At 41.4% G+C, this 20,687-nt stretch overlaps 1 protein-coding gene across 3 annotated transcripts in view; it reads left to right on the forward strand.

The window, feature by feature from the left end:
- The window catches only part of fam83e (family with sequence similarity 83 member E), a 42,933-nt gene that overhangs the window by 1,451 nt on the left and 20,795 nt on the right, over window positions 1-20,687 (forward strand). For 2 of the 3 annotated variants that reach the window (XM_004916333.4, XM_002934989.5), the window contains exon 2: window positions 6,078-6,674. In XM_004916333.4, coding sequence (XP_004916390.2) covers window positions 6,225-6,674 — 450 coding nt within the window. In that variant the 5' untranslated portion in view covers window positions 6,078-6,224. Of the gene's footprint in view, window positions 1-2,449; window positions 2,555-6,077; window positions 6,675-20,687 lie in introns of those variants that run through there. The other variant, XM_018095525.2, reaches the window with a different exon arrangement.

Genomic DNA, 20,687 nt, shown 5'->3' on the forward strand with positions numbered 1-20,687 from the left:
CCACCGCTCATACGCTGCACCAGAGCACACCACAACAAAATATGTAGCAGCTTTCATTTCAATGGAAATTTCTGCATGAACTGTTTACATGGAGTGACAAGGTGGTACATAGTGAGCCTGCTGAGCTCAATGTCTAATATTTACTCCATCTGTATACACACGCATACTGCCAGCATGAATGTTGTACTCTAGCTGGGAAAATGTACCGTCTGACCCTGATGTTTGTGTGTATGTGTGTGTTTGTCTGTGCATGTGTGTGTGAGTGGGTTGTAAACTTCTATGGGTAGGAAAAGTAAGCAAAGTAAAACTGGCCATACACGGTAAGACCCGTTCTCTTGGTGAGGTCACCAAGCGAGTGGATCTTCTCCCGATATCCCCACCTACGGGTAGTGATACCGGGCTAATTTGGTCAAACATCGAGTATGGGTGCCATCAGTTAGGGGACCACATCAATGAGCTGATGCAGTCCCCGATTCAATGGAAAAATCATAACAGTCCGATCGAGATCTGGCCAATATGGGCAGCTAGAATCAGAATGTATATGGCCACCTTTAGTGCCTACAAATAATGGCAGTGCAAAATACAGAGCACAATACAACCGTAATAGTTTGAATGTAATGTTGTATAATATTTTAAAGCATTAAATCAAATGGTATGGCCTGAGCTGAGATTGTGAGTTGTCTATGGTCTGATGATGCTGACATAAGAATTAAACTGTCACATATATATATATATATATTACTGTATGGCACTTGTCTCTGATGGACCATCAAAATACTGTAATGTTAAGGTCTCCATACACGGGCCAATTCTAGCTGCCGATATCGGTCCCTTAAACCGATTCGGCAGCTAATCGGCCCGTGTATGAGGACTACCGATAGACCTGCCCGACCGATATCTGGCCTGAAATTGGGCAGGTTAGAAAATCTAGTCGGATCGGGGGCCGCATCGGCTCGTTGATGCGGTCCCCTAACCGACTGCCCCATTGCTGCCAATATAATTCCCCAGGGCCAAACGATCGAATTAACGTACACGCTCCCCGATATCGCCCGCCCACCCATAGGTGGGGATATCGGGTGAAGATCTGCTCACTTGGCAATCTCGCCAAGCGAGCAAATCTTAACGTGTATGGGCAGCTTTATGGATACCAGAGCACTAGCCACAGACTCAGCAACATCTGAAGAGGGAATCAACTGCAGTCTGTGCTCCCAGAACAGTACATTGGTCCCAGAATAGTGTGGCAAGAACTGGGCTACTAATGTATTCATTGCCTGCTGCCCATTGCTCTGGAAAGGTGTGTTTGTGCTAGCAGATGAGACCTTAGTAACTGCTCTTACATTAATGCTAACAAACCACTTTTGTTGGTGTTGCATGATCACCTTATGCCCTACAGCAGGGGCCCCCAACCTTTCTTATTTGTGAGCCACAGTCAGATGTAAAACTTGGGGAGCAACACAAGCACCATAAAAGTTCATGGAGGAGCCAAATAAGGGCTGTGATTGACTATTAGGCAGCCTCTATGCACACTATCAGCTTACAGGGGCTTTATTTGGTAGGAAATCTTGTTTTTATTCAACCAAAACTTGCCCCCAAGTCAGGAATTCAAAAATAACTCCCTGGTTTGGGGGCACTGAGAGCAACATCCAAGGGGTTGGGGAGCAACTGAGCCACTGGTTGGGGATCACTGGCTGCAGGATAGACAGGTTATGTTCACACATATTCCCTCTAACATATTCTTATATTCCTTACCCCACAGGGCAGTATTCACTTATTTAGACTGGCTTTCTAAAGAAAGACCTGGGGCATTAACCTTAGAGTGCAGTTCTTCTGAACTTCTAGATGTTCTCAGTTCAGACACAGATGCCTAGGTCAGAAAAACATTCTGTCTTGTAAGCTGGACTGACCACATGCTGGAACAAAGGTCATTTACTAGAATACTGGCCAAACGTTTCATATGCCTGCCTCGGATGTTGCGAGTCTGCTGAATGAGTTTTGAGGCTTTGGGCAGTTTAAATACATATAGGTAAAAAGTTTAAAAAGTCCCTCTTATTTCCCTCAGCGGTTAAGGAGTTAAGCTGTATGGGAGAATATCCTAAACTGTTACGTAAACTGCAAAGCTGTCTGCCCATTCCTTAATGTATTATATATGTATATATTTACTCAAACCCTGTATATATTTTCTTCTATAAGAAGAATAAACTGGTTTCTTAAGGATAACACTAATTCCAGTAAATCAGCGGAGGGTTATCCCGATCCTTAAGGTGATAATGTGCTGGTTTCTCTGGTTAGCCGGCATGTCTAGGTAGACAGACAGGTGTTCAGAATAGCCAATCAGTAAAGGGTACATTCCAGTTATTGATTGGCTGAGGTCGTTAGTTCTCACATGAGATAAGGCGAATGGCTGTGTTTGCCCCGGAGGCGTCACTCTTTTGAAGAAAGGAGCAGTGATTCTCGTAAGACATTGCATTCATGCACCATTCCTACCTCCAGCTGTCAGCTCTTTAGCCTGTGTTTCCCAATTGAAGAGAGGGAAAGAATACAATATAAGATAAAGGTAAAGAGCACAATACTAATCCAACATGCTGACGTCTTAAAGGAAAACTATACCACCAGAATTAAAAACTCATAAAAGTCGAGAAAAAAGTTTGCGACTTTTCGAGATTTACTATGCGTCAAAATGGCTAAAAATCCAAATCTGACAATTGTCCAGCTGAAACCTGTTGAAGTCATATAGGAGCCAATGGAAGATGTCCCTTCTAGTGATGAGCGAATCTGTTCTGGTTCGCTGTAAAATTTTTGAAACTGCAGAAAAATTTGCGAAATGGTGAAAAATTCATTGACCTATAAACCCCTGTCAGATTACAAGTACAAGTACAGGTATAGGATCCCTTATCCAGAAACCCGATATCCAGAAAGTTACGAATTACGGTAAGCCTGCCTGCCATAGACTCCATTTTAATCAAATAATTCAGATTTTGAAAATTGATTTCCTTTTTCTCTTTTAAAATAAAACAGTACTTTGTATTTGATCCCAACTAAGATATAATTACCTCTTATTGGGGCAGAACAGCCCTATTGGGTTTATTTAATGGTTAAATGATTCCCTTTTCTCTGTAATAATAAAACAGTACCTGTACTTGATCCCAACTAAGATATAATTACCCCTTATTGGGGCAGAACAGCCCTATTGGGTTTATTTAATGGTTAAATGATTCCCTTTTCTCTGTAATAATAAAACAGTACCTGTACTTGATCCCAACTAAGATATAATTACCCCTTATTGGGGCAGAACAGCCCTATTGGGTTTATTTAATGGTTAAATGATTCCCTTTTCTCTGTAATAATAAAACAGTATCTGTACTTGATCCCAACTAAGGTATAATTACCCTTATTGGGGGCAGAACAGCCCTATTGGGTTTATTTAATGGTTAAATGATTCCCTTTTCTCTGTAATAATAAAACAGTACCTGTACTTGATCCCAACTAAGATATAATTACCCCTTATTGGGGGCAGAACAGTCCTATTGGGTTTATTTCATGGTTAAATGATTCCCTTTTCTCTGTAATAATAAAACAGTACCTGTACTTGATCCCAACTAAGATATAATTACCCCTTATTGGGGGCAGAACAGCCCTATTGGGTTTATTTCATGGTTAAATGATTCCCTTTTCTCTGTAATAATAAAACAGTACCTGTACTTGATCCCAACTAAGATATAATTAATCCTTACTGGATGTAAAACAATCCTATTGGGTTTAATTAATGTTCTATTGAATTTTTAGTAGACTTAAGGTATGAAGATCCAAATTACGGAAAGATCCCTTATCCGGAATACCCTTGGTCCCGAGCATTCTGGATAACAGGTCCTATACCTGTACTGCATATGGTTTCTCTCCTCTGCCCTCCCCAAGACCTGTACTTGTGTGTGGCTCTGCTCTCCCTGTGTATATTCATTCTGCAACTGAGCCCTAGATTATGTGCCGGGGGGGGGAGAACACTAACACAGCTCAGCATTTGGAATCATTAGGTGGAAAAAAAAAGTCACCCAACTAGGGATGGAGTGAATGAAGCATTCGGCTAAAGTCTAGATCTAAGCTCAAAGTGCCAGAGCAGGACTTCAGTTTTTTAGGGAGCAGCCAGACAGGACTGTGATTGGTTGTCTTGTATGCATGTTTAATAGTTGAACTAAACATTTCTAGTGATGTTCTTTTTTAATCTGTAGTGTTTCTTTAATGTAATTCTTGCATTTCTAGCATTTTTCCCACATCAGTGGGGCTGAGCATCGAGTTGCGTCCACCACAATTGCCCCTAATACATCAAAACAAACACAATTTTGGTTGTGTGTCTTAAAGAATCAAGCCCAATCTTATATAGAGTGGAGATGGCGTCATTTCTTGTGCTCGTGTTTGGCGCGATTCAGCGGGTGCAAGTCTGCACGCAAAGAGAAACCTGGAATAACCTCAAGCTTAAAGATGGGGGTAGCTCCAGAGCCCTTTTCCTTATTTTATAGGTATTCTCAATAAACGGGGGGAAAAAACAATCCACGCAGTTTAGTTACTATCAAGTACAAGCTACTGATTTATTATTACAGAGCAAAAAGAGATCATTTTTAAAACTGATTATGAGAGATTGTCTTCCTGTAAGTTGGAGCTGTCTAGATAATTGGTTTCTGGATAACGGATCCCATACCTGTACTAGATAAGTGATTCCATATGGTATTAGGGGCTTCAGTTTAATCTAAAATGCAGGGAGTTATTTTTGTTTTCAGTGCATTTGACACTGAATTTCTTTTGTTTTATTATAAAGCGTTTAAAAAAGCGTTTTAAAAGCAACCATTTTAATTGGTGTTTGAACCCTAAAATTTAGTTTCCCTTTTTTTGGATAGTTAGTTCAGAGTTCTGGCCAACTAAGGGGACCTTAATAAAGAACTGGACACCTAAGTGTGGCCCTAACTCTTATGTGTAGAAGCTACTTCCTTAAGGCTGCCATACACGGGCCGATTCTAGCTGCCTATATCGGTCCCTGCCTATGATTAAGTGCATCTGTGCATGAAACGCGTTAGGCGTGGCATGTTTTTAATGGATGAATAAAGATTAAATTTTAAGAGAATATCCTGTTGTCCGGTGCGCTTGGATTCACCCTTATAAATTTCTATATCGGTCCTTTAGACCAATTTGGCACTAACGACGGGCCTGCCCAACCGGCCTGAAATCAGGTAGATCTCGATCAGGCAGGTTTGAAATTTAGTCAAATTGGGGACTGCATCGGCTCGTTGATGCGGTCCCCAAACCAACGGACGTCTATACCCGTCGTTCTAAGTTCTAGCCCGATATCGCCCACCCGTAGGTGGGGATATCGGGAGAAGATCCGCTCACTTGGAGAACTCGCCAGGCGAGGGGATCTTAGCGTATATGGCCACCTTTAGCCAAGCTGAAGTAATTGATTGGTGGTCTCAGAAATGCCCACTAGGCACTAAGTAGCAGCATGTTTGTGTATAAACGAGAGGGCTTGCTTGTGCTCAGGGTCTTCCCTGGGACTTCACCTCACTGAGAGGTGGCTACAGGATTTAGTTCAGGATAGTTAGCACAGTTAGCATTGTAGGCACTCTAGGAGCGAGAAGTAGGATTAGTGCGATTAGTTGGGCTGTTAGGATCCTGCGGTGATTCTGGATGCTAGTGGTGTATAAGCTGAGGGTATACATAGGCCACGGAGAGAGAATAATATACTGTGTAGAGGAGGCTCCCTAATCCTGATTTGTTGGATTTTCAATAAATGAAGTTCGTAAGAGATACTGTTGATGCTGATCATTTCCTGCAGTCATTATTGACCAGTGTTTAATATGGGATCCTCTCTACCAGTCCTACTGCGGTGGAGTAAACAGGATCAGAGGTAAAGTTCAAGAAGTATAGCTGGGGAGGTTGCATCTTCATCTCCTCAGGTCAGGGTGCCTACATACATCTGCACACAGCTCAAATGTACACATGCTCATTCTCTATTTTCACTATTACTTGGGCACATGTATGTGTTTTGCCTCATTATTGACAAAGGGAAGTAATTCTCATATTTTATTTTGCAGCTGACGTCCTACAATAAACTGAGTGCAGAAGAATGATGTCCATCACAACTATGGTGAACGTTAAGGAATATACAAAGTTTGCATAGACCAAATTAATAGTTTCTTCTGTCTAAATACTGAATTAAAGACACTGGAAGGACTTCAAAGATGGCAAACTCTCAAGTGAAATGCCTGGAAGATGATCAGCAATTTGTGGATATAACAGAGACCAGCCCTGAGTTTTATTACTCGGAAAAGCAAAGGACAGCCATGGAAACTCTTATTTCTTCTGGGTCGCAGGCTTTTGAAAATTTCATTAAAAAGGAAAGGATTCGCCAGTTTCTGTCCAAGGAAGAAATCACTTCCATTGTGAATTCAGTGGTTGATTCTGAGCTGGGTAAACTAGAACTGGAAGATGACGCTGAGCTTGATGAAGACGTGAGCGTTAGCTACTGGCCTGCAAGAACTGATGTGCCAACCCCCATGTTGGAACTGGGTTGGCCTGAAGAAGGTACATGGAAAGGAATCACAAGGGCGGAACTGTACACACATCCTCCTTCTAATAATGCTCCTCATATTAAGGTGGTGGTTAGAAGGACTATACAGAAGGCTACAAAGGTACAGTACCGCTGTTATTTACTAATAGAAAACAATCAACTTATTAATACATAACTATGGGAAAGCAACCAATAAACCACATCTAGGGAGTAGAATTCTATTACTGGAGATCTACAGCCAATAACCTCAGGGCAGATTATCTCTTTCCCTCACAAAACATCAATTAGAACCCCCAATGGGCCCAATGACCCCTAATATAGTTCCAGCCTTCATATTTAGTGATGAGCGAATCTGTCCCATTTTGCTTCGCCATAAAATTCGCGAAACGCATCTGTTGCACTATTTTTTTTTGTTGCCAGTGTCTTTTTTGTCGCCTGCGTCTATCTTTTGTCACCTGCGCTTTTTTATGCGACCATGCCCTTTTTTGACGCGACTGTTCCCAGTTTGACACGCAACAAAAAAGATTTCCGCGCAACTAATTTTTCCGCGCCGAATACCTGGGACACGACTTTGTTGCTACTTAGTGGTCATATCTGAGTATTCACTCTTGCTTCAGGAGAATTACCCTAAACTACATTACCACATCAGTTAATAACACTTCATCCAATGGAATTTAACATTATAGCATTTAATTTACTGCTCAAAGACAGTCAGTGTGAAGAACCAGTAAAAAATTCATCATATTTAGGGTGGACCCTACATGTCTGATCACGAGACCCTTTGATCCCTGTTTTATAGAAAATGTCTTTAGTAAAATGACCAAATAATGGGAAATTCCATGAGAAAACATTATTTTATGGTTTGTCACTGAAAAGTTATTGGTGAGATTCAATTTGAGGAGAAAAAAACCTTTCTCCTAATTCAGTTAAGTTTAAGCTAAGAGGCAAATCTCATTGGATTGCAACTGGCTCTATGGGAAAATTTGAATCTGAATTAGGAGATAACTTTTTCTCATCAAATTGAATCTGGCCCAATAAAGGGCCAAATGCAATTCCTTTAGAAAAACATAACAGAATGGGGAAAATGGGATTGAATTGGGAAATATGTTAGGGGGATCAATTCTCAATTCATTGAATCTGGTCCTATATTTGTTACAACTTGTATGTTTAACATTCAACCAATGCCAAAGCCAATGGAATAGATTGGCTATATATATATAGGGGCATTAGGACCATGTGTTCAACATGGGTTTTGCATGTTGATTCCTTTAATAAAAATAATTTTTATTTCTTGACTATGAAGAGTACATTGTCAGCATAAGTTCTATTTGTTTTCCTCATGTTGAAAAGAGGCCATTATGGGTGTTTAGTGCCCCTTTGATCTCAAGAAAGAATTTATCATCCATCCAAGCATGAAGATAACAGCCTGCAGTAAAAACACTGAAACTGGAGAGTTTTCTTTCATGGAGGAAAGTCAAACCCTAATTTGCATTGTTTGCTTCACCTTCCCTTTGTGTTACCTTTAGTTCCTCTGATTGTTATCTTGAGACAGGAAGAGTTCAATGGGCAGAGGGAAGTATAGGGAATTATAAAGTAAGTATAGGGAATAATAAAGTGAGTATAGGGAATTATAAAGTGAGTATAGGGAATAATAAAGTGAGTATAGGGAATTATAAAGTGAGTATAGGAAATTATAGAGTGAGTATAGGAAATTATAAAGTGAGTGTAGGGAATAATAAAGTGAGCATAGGGAATAATAAAGGGAGTATAGGGAATTATAAAGTAAGTATAGGGAATAATAAAGTGAGTATAGGGAATTATAAAGTGAGTGTAGGGAATAATAAAGTGAGTATAGGGAATAATAAAGTGAGTATAGGGAATAATAAAGTGAGTATAGGGAATTATAAAGTGAGTATAGGGAATTATAAAGTGAGTATAGGGAATTATAAAGTGAGTGTAGGGAATAATAAAGTGAGTGTAGGGAATTATAAAGTGAGTATAGGGAATTATAAAGTGAGTGTAGGGAATTATAAAGTGAGTATAGGAAATTATAAAGTGAGTATAGGGAATTATAAAGTGAGTGTAGGGAATTATAAAGTGAGTGTAGGGAATTATAAAGTGAGTGTAGGGAATAATAAAGTGAGTGTAGGGAATTATAAAGTGAGTATAGGGAATTATAAAGTGAGTATAGGGAATTATAAAGTGAGTGTAGGGAATTATAAAGTGAGTATAGGGAATTATAAAGTGAGTATAGGGAATTATAAAGTGAGTGTAGGGAATAATAAAGTGAGTGTAGGGAATTATAAAGTGAGTGTAGGGAATAATAAAGTGAGTGTAGGGAATTATAAAGTGAGTATACGGAATTATAAAGTGAGTATAGGGAATTATAAAGTGAGTATAGGAAATTATAAAGTGAGTATAGGGAATTATAAAGTGAGTATAGGGAATTATAAAGTGAGTGTAGGGAATAATAAAGTGAGTGTAGGGAATTATAAAGTGAGAGTAGGGAATAATAAAGTGAGTGTAGGGAATTATAAAGTGAGTATAGGGAATTATAACGTGAGTATAGGGAATTATAAAGTGAGTGTAGGGAATTATAAAGTGAGTATAGGGAATTATAAAGTGAGTATAGGGAATTATAAAGTGAGTGTAGGGAATTATAAAGTGAGTATAGGAAATTATAAAGTGAGTGTAGGGAATAATAAAGTGAATATAGGGAATTATAACGTGAGTATAGGGAATTATAAAGTGAGTATAGGGAATTATAAAGTGAGTATAGGGAATTATAAAGTGAGTATAGGGAATTATAAAGTGAGTATAGGGAATTATAACGTGAGTATAGGGAATTATAAAGTGAGTATAGGGAATTATAAAGTGAGTATAGGGAATTATAAAGTGAGTATAGGAAATTATAAAGTGAGTGTAGGGAATAATAAAGTGAATATAGGGAATTATAACGTGAGTATAGGGAATTATAAAGTGAGTATAGGGAATTATAAAGTGAGTATAGGAAATTATAAAGTGAGTGTAGGGAATAATAAAGTGAATATAGGGAATTATAACGTGAGTATAGGGAATTATAAAGTGAGTATAGGGAATTATAAAGTGAGTGTAGGGAATTATAAAGTGAGTATAGGGAATTATAAAGTGAGTATAGGGAATTATAAAGTGAGTATAGGGAATTATAAAGTGAGTGTAGGGAATTATAAAGTGAGTGTAGGGAATTATAAAGTGAGTATAGGGAATTATAAAGTGAGTATAGGGAATTATAAAGTGAGTATAGGGAATTGTAAAGTGAGTATAGGGAATTATAAAGTGAGTGTAGGGAATTATAAAGTGAGTATAGGGAATTATAAAGTGAGTATAGGGAATTATAAAGTGAGTATAGGGAATTATAAAGTGAGTATAGGGAATTATAAAGTGAATGTAGGGAATTATAACGTGAGTGTAGGGAATTATAAAGTGAGTACAGGTATGGGATAACTTATCCGGAAACCCATTATCCAGAAAGCTCCGAATTACGAAAAGCCTGTCTCCCGTAGACTCCATTTTAATCAAATACTTCAGAATTTTAAAAACTGATTTCCTTTTCTCTGCAATAATAAAACAGTACCTGTACTTGATCCCAACTAAGATATAATTACCCCTTATTGGGGGCAGAACAGCCCTATTGGGTTTATTTAATGGTTAAATGATTCCCTTTTCTCTGTAATAATAAAACAGTACCTGTACTTGATCCCAACTAAGATATAATTACCCCTTATTGGGGGCAGAACAGCCCTATTGGGTTTATTTCAGGTTTAAATGATTCCCTTTTCTCTGCAATAATAAAACAGTACCTTGTACTTGATCCCAACTTAAATATACAGTATATAATCCTTATTGGGGGCAGGACAATTCAGTTGGGTTTAATTAATGGTTTATTGATTTTTTAGTAGACTTAAGGTATGGAGATCCAAATTATGGAAAGATGCCTTATCCGGAATACCTTTGGTCCCTAGCATTCTGGATAACGGGTCCCATACCTGTATAGGGAATTATAAAGTGAGTATATGGAATTATAAAGTGAGTATAGGGAATTATAAAGTGAGTATATGTAATTATAGAGTACAGGGAATTATAATGTGAGTACAGGAAATTATTAAGTGAGAAAAAGGGAATTATAAAGTGAATTTTCATTGTGATGTTTCGGCAGGTATACATAAAGCAGTTGAATTTTTATTTGTAAAAGCCTCAAATTAGAAAAACAATGAGACAATAACCAAATCTTTATCCAGTAAAATTGCTGCTCATCAGCTCTGCCATCAATAAGATGCAGGTTTTTTTTTTACCAGAAGGGGGTCCTTTTACTACCAGGGTTCTGAAAAATGTTATATTTTTTAGTTCCAAGGTTCTTGTAAAGGTGATGCCAAGATGTAGATTTCTAATGGCCACCCTTGCAATTAGGCAGCGAAATATACCCCTGCATAGAACCCCCCCAATTTTCTTTTACTATCAGGGTTCTAAAAAAACAACATTTTGTACTGTTTGGTTCCAATGTTCCTCTTGTAAAGGCGATACGGATATGTCTGCCCTGATGATCGGGAACCAAAGCCGCTCTTGCCATCAGGCAAGGTAGGGTTGCTGCCTTAGGTGGTAGCAGCTTTAAACACCCCCGCAGAATATCCTCCATTTTCTTTTACTACCAGGCTTCTAAAAATCTAAATTTTGTACTGTTTAGTTCCAATGTTTCTCTTGTTAAGGCCCCTCCATTTATTAGATTTCTGGTGGCCATGCTGATAATGAAAGTTGCCTTGTGTAAGTTCAAAAGAGTTTATGCCTTAAGGTCCCCATACACTATAAGATCCGCTCGCTTGGCGATGTCGCCAAGCGAGCGGATCTTCACCCGATATCCCCACCTACGGGTGGCCGATATCGGGTAGCAAGTAGCTTAAAAAAAAAATAATCTGATCATTTGGCCCTGGGGCCAAACGATCGGATTACATTTGCGGCCATGGGGCAGTCGTTTCGGGGACTGTATCAACGAGCCGATGCGGTCCCCGATTCGACTGGATTTTTCTAACCTGGCCAGATATCGGTCGGCCAGGCCGCTCAGTTCTGCCCATACAGGGGCCGATTAGCTGCCGAATCGGTCCAAGGGACTGATATCGGCAGCTACTATCGGCCCATGTATGGGGACCTTTAGTAGTTGCTGAAAAATACAGACTCCTGAAACTTGTAAAACATGAAAAAATAATGATGGAAAATTGATGAAATTTAGATCCCCAGTGCATACACCGTATTGAAGTTCAAATTCACATATTAAGAAAAGGTCTATTCAGAAACCATCATCTAGTTCTGCAGCTCATTCCAAGATCAACATCGTTTTGGGAGGAGTTTAATGTCTAATTAAGGAGGAAGAAGGAGGTGAATACATCCCTGTTATAGCTGTGCCTATTATATTATATTGTTTATTATAACGCCTGGGAATTACCTTGCCAGGAAAACATGAAAGCAAGTGTTGATGTAATCAGACCTTGGCCACTGAAAGCAGTCTGGCAACAAAGGCCTTTGACATAAAGGCATATAGTCAGTTAAAGAGGCCTCCCTGAGCAATGTATTGGCTGGGAATCTAATGGGGCAACTGTAAAATATGTAATCTGCACTTGCAGAAACTCGTATGGTCGGGAAAGATAGCAATTCAGGTTTTTCCTGTTTTTTTCTTTTAATCCAGTTCCAGTTTTTCTACAGAGCCAATTCAATGAGAAAAACTTACCTCACTGTTTATCACATGAAAACGATTGGAAAAAACTGAAACTGAAGTAAAAGAAAAAATTTATCTTCTCAAATTGAATGTCGGCCATAAGTTTTTACGTAATAAACCTTAAATTAATGTTTCCTCTTTGATCTGAATCTGGCCCATACTGTTTGTTCAGCTACAAATGCCTAGGAGGGAGACAAGTGGGCCATCCAGGCATCCGTACATCTACTCTACAGAAAGAAATATATATTTTAATGTTTTAGGAACAATAGTGCTCCATAAATAGGTCAATATTTGGAAGGTTCCATATTATACTGGGTCATTGGATCTTCTGCTTGTGCATTCTCTGCATTGGTCTACAATCCCCATTCCTGAATCATATTAGTATTTCGGATATGAGAAACAACTTGTGCATATGTTAGGGGGTGAGTTGCCCTCAGTGTCGGACTGGGATTTTAGGGGCCCACCAGAAACCTTAGACCCTAGGCCCACTTTCCATACTGTTTTTCCTCCTTTCCTCAACCAACCTCTTTATTCTCCTAGTCTCTTTTATTTACATGCTAGCATCTATTCTTCCATCTATTACTCTTCTTTGTTCCCATTCACAAATAGGGAATGAAACAGGCCAAATGGTTAGGAGAAGGAGGGCCCACTGACATCTGGTTTTCCTGGTATCCTGGTGGGCCAGTCCGACACTGGCTGCCCTTGAAACCTAAGCATAAAGGTATAGGAAAGCTAAGGTTTCGAGGCTACTTCTCTTTATCCCTTTGAAAATGCCCAGTACACATATATATAAGGTATATATGGATATATACTTTTATTATCTTGTGGGAACTTGGTTCCTACCTGTTTTCAAATACTTGCCCCTCTTTATGCCAACAAATGTGGCTTTAACTTTTAAACTATATAAATGCTATAACACAGGCTCAGTGTCCCAGTGATGTATTTATATGTATATATAAATACATCACTGGGACACTGAGCCTGTGTTATAGCAGGTGGAAAAGGGTCATAGTACATTTACAATGAGCTAATTTACTGTAACTGTTAACCACAAGGCAATAAACATGATGATAGTTCTACAGCAAACAATAAGCATGTGGATACCAATGTGTTTACATAAATAAGAAATAATAAATAAGGGTGTTTATATATAAACCACCAAAATAATCACATTAGAGCAAATGCACACAGAGCATTTTGCCGCTAGAGCTCAGTGGGAAGCAGGAGTTTCCCCTCCTCTATATGGCACATTAAACTGATATGTACAATGTCGAAATGGATTTATGGAATATTATATGCACAAGATAAGCTATCTTAGATCTTATCTGACTATAGGAAAATAAACCCCAGCTATAAACCATAAATATTTGCATTGTGCTTAATGAGCTAGTGCAAGTTGAAACAGGTTTAAAGCAAAACCCATTAGTGTATTGGCAGTACATGTGCCTTGCATAGTGCTAGTTTTGATCGAAGTTATAATGGAGACTGTAAGGGGCATTTACTATTGCTCAATTTTTTCGTGTTTTTTTTTTTACACCGAAAACCAAGTTTGAACAAAATATACCAGCTAAAATCTGTGGAGATCATGTAGAAGCCAGCGGCAGGTGCTCCTTTTACAACTGCAACATATCTAGCATCAAGGTTTTAGGACACTGGCTTTTGTCAATATGAAGTCATGGTTTTCACATTTTTTCTGCAACTTTTTCCTTTCTTGCTTTTTCAATTCGAATTTTTGGATAAATGGCTGCCAGTTGTGAAAATGAGTTTAGTTGTGGTTATTTATAAAAAAAATATAAATCCATGAAAATTTGAATGTTAATAAATCCCCCCTAGGCAACTGTCACATGGGTACAAACTGCATAGTTATGCTTTATGGATCAGCGAGGCTCACGCATTGTCTTTAGGTGCAAACACACACAGACCAAGAAACTGCCAATTGGGGCAGTAGCCTCCTGGTTATGACACAAGATATGTTTTGTCATCTGTGCTAAATGTCAGATTAAATTCCACGAGAAAAACTAATATCATAGTTTGAAAACTAAATAGAAGTTTATGGGGAAAATAGGAATTGAATTAGGAGTTATGTTTTTCTCATTGAACTGAATCTGGTACATTGTATGTAGTTATTCGCGCGAACATCGGGTGTTCGCAAGTCCGCAAATTCGCGAACTTTTGGCGATGTTCGCCATTTGGGTTCGCCTTAGCTGGCGCCAAATTTTGACCTCTCACCCCAGACCAGCAGATACATGTCAGGCAATCAGGCAGCTCTCCCTCCTGGGCCACCCCCCCCCCCCTTGGACCACTCCCTTCCATATATAAACCGAAGCCCAGCAGCCATTTTACATTCTGCCTGTGTGTGCTTGAAGAGATAGTGTAGGGAGAGAAGCTGTGATTGATTTCAGGGAGAGTTTAAGTAGGATTTCTGGCTAGTAATCTACTACTGCTCTGTATTTGTGTGGGGATAGGAGCTGTGCATTCATTTCAGGGAGAGTTTAAGTAGGATTTCTGGCAAGTAATCTACTTTCTACTGCTCTGTATTTGTAAGGGGATAGGAGCTGTGCATTCATTTCAGGGAGAGTTTAAGTAGGATTTCTGGCTAGTAATCTACTACTGCTCTGTATTTGTGTGGGGATAGGAGCTGTGCATTCATTTCAGGGAGAGTTTAAGTAGGATTTCTGGCAAGTAATCTACTTTCTACTGCTCTGTATTTGTGTGGGGATAGGAGCTGTGCATTCATTTCAGGGACAGTTTAAGTAGGATTTCTGGCAAGTAATCTACTTTCTACTGCTCTGTATTTGTGTGGGGATAGGAGCTGTGCATTCATTTCAGGGAGAGTTTAAGTAGGTTTTCTGGCTAGTAATCTACTTTCTACTGCTCTGTATTTGTGTGGGGATAGGAGCTGTGCATTCATTTCAGGGAGAGTTTAAGTAGGATTTCTGGCTAGTAATCTACTACTGCTCTGTATTTGTGTGGGGATAGGAGCTGTGCATTCATTTCAGGGACAGTTTAAGTAGGATTTCTGGCAAGTAATCTACTTTCTACTGCTCTGTATTTGTGTGGGGATAGGAGCTGTGCATTCATTTCAGGGACAGTTTAAGTAGGATTTCTGGCTAGTAATCTACTTTCTACTGCTCTGTATTTGTGTGGGGATAGGAGCTGTGCATTCATTTCAGGGAGAGTTTAAGTAGGATTTCTGGCTAGTAATCTACTTTCTACTGCTCTGTATTTGTGTGGGGATAGGAGCTGTGCATTCATTTCAGGGAGAGTTTAAGTAGGATTTCTGGCTAGTAATCTACTTTCTACTGCTCTGTATTTGTGTGGGGATAGGAGCTGTGCATTCATTTCAGGGAGAGTTTAAGTAGGATTTCTGGCTAGTAATCTACTTTCTACTGCTCTGTATTTGTGTGGGGATAGGAGCTGTGCATTCATTTCAGGGAGAGTTTAAGTAGGTTTTCTGGCTAGTAATCTACTTTCTACTGCTCTGTATTTTTTGTCTAAATAACAATTTGTCTAAATAACAATAATAATTCCGTGTCCAGAAACATCACTTGAGTGACGGTTTTCCACCAGCAATAAAATATTCCGTATCCACTACTGTATACGTTGCCCTTGCAGGCCTTGTTGCCCGGTGTCTGCAACCAAGTGCCACCTAGCTGTGTGATCTTTTTCACAATTTGTCTAAATAACAATAATAATTCCGTGTCCAGAAACATCACTTGAGTGACGGTTTTCCACCAGCAATAAAATATTCCGTATCCACTACTGTATACGTTGCCCTTGCAGGCCTTGTTGCCCGGTGTCTGCAACCAAGTGCCACCTAGCTGTGTGAGCTTTTTCACAATTTGTCTAAATAACAATAATAATTCCGTGTCCAGAAACATCACTTGAGTGACGGTTTTCCACCAGCAATAAAATATTCCGTATCCACTACTGTATACGTTGCCCTTGCAGGCCTTGTTGCCCGGTGTCTGCAACCAAGTGCCACCTAGCTGTGTGAGCTTTTTCACAATTTGTCTAAATAACAATAATAATTCCGTGTCCAGAAACATCACTTGAGTGACGGTTTTCCACCAGCAATAAAATATTCCGTATCCACTACTGTATACGTTGCCCTTGCAGGCCTTGTTGCCCGGTGTCTGCAACCAAGTGCCACCTAGCTGTGTGAGCTTTTTCACAATTTGTCTAAATAACAATAATAATTCCGTGTCCAGAAACATCACTTGAGTGACGGTTTTCCACCAGCAATAAAATATTCCGTATCCACTACTGTATACGTTGCCCTTGCAGGCCTTGTTGCCCGGTGTCTGCAACCAAGTGCCACCTAGCTGTGTGAGCTTTTTCACAATCTGTCTAAATTACAATAATAATTCCGTGTCCAGAAACATCACCCAAGTTGTTGTTGTTTTGTAAAAATAAAAAAATGCCAGGCAAAGGCAGGCCGCCACGCAGAGGCACTAGGGGCCGTGCTGCTATGATATCCTGTGGCCCTAGGAAATTGCCCAGTTTTCCGAAGGCACTTACCCTGAACTCCCAAAATGCTGAAGAGGTAGTTGACTGGCTTACACAGCACACCCCATCCTCTACTGTTTCTAACTTTGCCACAACATCCTCATCCTCCTTTGCTATGGGCACCCCACGTACCACTTCCTCCACCACCGCCGCCCCTTCTTCACTGGAGTCAGAGGAGTTATTTACTCATGAGTTTGTTGAACTGAGTGATGCGCAACCATTATTGCCAGAAGAAGATGAAGGAGATGCGGACGTTACACCAGATATCATAATTCAGGCAGGCAACACAACAGAGATGGACATAAGGTGTGATGAGGTCCCCGCTGCTGCTGTCTTCTGTGAGCTGTCAGAAGAAATTGATGCATCTGAGGAGAATGATGATGAGGAGAGTGATATTTTGTGGGTGCCCACAAGAAGAGAGCAAGAGGAGGATAGTTCAGATGGAGAGACGGAGAGTCAGAGAGGCAGGAGGAGATTAAGACTTAGAAGAAGCAGGGACAGCTCCCAGGGAACAGTAGGGCAACAACATGAATCGGCACCTGTGGTCAGCCAGCCAACGCACCCGCCAACTTCTACTGTTACTGCTAGAAAGCCCACATCAAAAGGCTCAGCAGTGTGGCATTTTTTTAATGTGTGTGCCTCTGACAAAAGCGCTGTAATTTGCAATGAGTGCAGTCAGAAACTGAGTCTTGGGAAGCCCAACACCCACTTAGGTACAACTGCTATGCGAAGGCACATGAACGCCAAACACAAAGCACTATGGGAGCAACACCTCAAAGGCAGCAGCCAAACGCTAAGCCACCCTCCTTCTGCTCCAGCATCTTACTGCTCTACCTCTGCTGTCCTTGACCCGTCTCAACCACCCTCCACTCCGCCTTCCAGTTCCTGCTCATCTGCCCCCAGCCAAGTTTCTGTGAGGGCCATGTTTGAGCGTAAGAAACCAATGCCTCCGAGTCATCCCCTTGCCCGGCGTCTGACAGCTGGATTGTCTGCACTCTTAGCCCGCCAGCTTTTACCATACCAGCTGGTGGACTCTGAGGCTTTCCACCAATTTGTAGCAATTGGGACACCGCAGTGGAAGGTACCCAGCCGCAATTTTTTTTCACAGAAGGGAATACCACACCTGTACCAGCATGTGCAGAGCCAAATCACCGCATCTCTGTCATTTAGTGTTGGGGCAAAGGTCCATATGACTACTGACACATGGTCCTCCAAGCATGGTCAGGGCAGGTATGTCACCTACACTGCCCACTGGGTGAACCTGGTGATGGCTGGGAAGCAGGGAATGCGTGGTTCAACAACAGTGGAGTTGGTGTCACCGCCACGGGTTGCATGCGGGTCTGCCACCACCTCTACTCCTCCTTTGCTCTCTAACTCGTCTTCTAACTCGTCTTCTAACTCGTCTTCTAAGTCGTCTTCTAAGTCGTCTTCTAACTTGGCTTCTTCCTCGGCTTCTTCCTCCTCTGCTGCTGTGTCCTCCTCCACACCTGTGCACCCCCAGCTCCACATAGGCTATTCGACGTGCCAGGTACGCCGTTGTCATGCTGTCTTGGGCATGACGTGCCTGGAAAGTAGAAACCATACCGGATCTGTACTCCTGTCATCTCTGCACTCACAGGCCGATCGGTGGCTGACCCCACACCAACTGAAAATTGGAAAAGTGGTGTGTGACAACGGAAGCAATCTGTTGGCAGCACTGAGACTGGGCAATTTAACACATGTGCCCTGCATGGCACATGTTTTAAATTTGATAGTCCAACGGTTTGTCTCGAAGTACCCAGGATTGCAGGACATTCTCAGGCAGTCCAGGAAGGTGTCTGGCCATTTCAGACGTTCCTACACAGCCATGGCACGCCTTGCTGACATTCAGCGGCGGCACAACTTGCCAGTCAGGCGTTTAATTTGCGACAGCCAGACTCGCTGGAATTCAACACTCCTCATGTTTGAACGTCTGCTGCAACAACAAAGAGCCATCAATGAATACCTGTTTGAACTGGGTGGTAGGACTGGATCTGCAGAGCTGGGGATTTTTTTCCCCCGTTACTGGGTGCTTATGCGCGACGCCTGCAGGCTGATGCGCCCTTTTGACGAGGTCACAAATATGGTTAGTCGCACTAAAGGCACCATCAGCGACCTAATACCCTTTGCTTTTTTTCTTGAGCGTGCCGTGCGACGAGTGACAGATGACGCTGTAGACCAGCGTGACAAAGAGCCTGATTTCTGGGCGGAATCACCAGAACGTTCCCAGGCACCTGCTGCAATGCAGGGAGAGGTGTCAGAAGCGGAGTCAGAGGAGGAAGGTGGCTTTGTGGAGGCAGAAGACCAACAGGAGCAGGCTTCCCAGGGGGCTTGTGGTCACCTTTTGTGGAGCCCTGGTCTTGTACGTGGCTGGGGGGAGGAGACGGTGGTGGATGAGGACGTAGTCCTTGATAACGAGGAAGGGGAGATGGATACCTCTGCATCCAACCTTGTGAGAATGGGGTCTTTCATGCTGTCATGCCTGTTGAAGGACCCCCGTATCAAGAGGCTTAAGGAGAAGGACCTGTACTGGGTGGCAACGCTACTAGACCCTCGTTACAAGCATAAAGTGGCAGAAATGTTACCAACGTACCACAAGTCCGAAAGGATGCTGCATTTCCAAACCAGCCTGCAAAACATGTTGTACAATTCTTTTAAGGGTGATGTCACTCCACATTCCAGGGGCAGAGGTGCCGGTAATCCTCCCACGAGCACACCTGCAAGGACAATGCACTTTGGCCACTCTGTAACGTCAGACATGCAAAGTTTTTTCAGTCAAAGGCAGCGCCAGGACCCTTCTGGATCCACCCTCAGAGAACGCCTCGACCGGCAGGTAGCGGACTACCTGGCATTAACTGCAGATATTGACACTCTGAGGAGCGATGAACCCCTGGACTACTGGGTGCGCAGGCTTGATCTGTGGCCAGAGCTGTCACAATTTGCCATAAATCTGTTGTCTTGCCCTGCCTCAAGTGTCCTCTCAGAAAGGACCTTTAGTGCAGCAGGAGGGATTGTAACTGAGAAGAGAACTCGCCTAGGTCACAAAAGTGTTGATTACCTGACCTTTATTAAAATGAATGAGGCATGGATCTCGGAGGGTTACTGCACGCCGGAAGACTTGTTCTGACTGCCCATGCAGCTGTCCTTCTCTGCACGCCGCTTGACACCACACACAGCTGTCCTTTAGCGTCCTCCTCCACCACCGTACAAACTAGGGTGCAAATCCTACTGGCTTAATTGTAAGCCAAACTTTTTGGACAGGTAAATCCTGAATTTTTCTCTCTTCTACTCTTCTGTGCTTGTCACCCTATCTGAGTTCTTTGAAAGGGTTTGGCTGGGGCATGGTTATGATACCATCTAGCTTTGATGTTTTTAATGTCTTCTGTGCTTGTTGTCACCCTATCTGAGTTCTTTGAAAGGGTTTGGCTGGGGCATGGTTATGATACCATCTAGCTTTGATGTTTTTAATGTCTTCAGTGCTTGTCACCCTATATGAGTTCTTTGAAAGGGTTTGGCTGGGGCATGGTTATGATACCATCTAGCTTTGATGTTTTTAATGTCTTCTGTGCTTGTCACCCTATATGAGTTCTTTGAAAGGGTTTGGCTGGGGCATGGTTATGATACCATCTAGCTTTGATGTTTTTAATGTCTTCTGTGCTTGTCACCCTATCTGAGTTCTTTGAAAGGGTTTGGCTGGGGCATGGTTATGATACCATCTAGCTTTGATGTTTTTAATGTCTTCTGTGCTTGTTGTCACCCTATCTGAGTTCTTTGAAAGGGTTTGGCTGGGGCATGGTTATTATACCATCTAGCTTTGATGTTTTTAATGTCTTCTGTGCTTGTTGTCACCCTATCTTAGTTCTT

The sequence above is a fragment of the Xenopus tropicalis genome, chromosome 7, assembly GCF_000004195.4.
Source record: "Xenopus tropicalis strain Nigerian chromosome 7, UCB_Xtro_10.0, whole genome shotgun sequence".
Lineage (NCBI taxonomy): Eukaryota > Metazoa > Chordata > Amphibia > Anura > Pipidae > Xenopus > Xenopus tropicalis.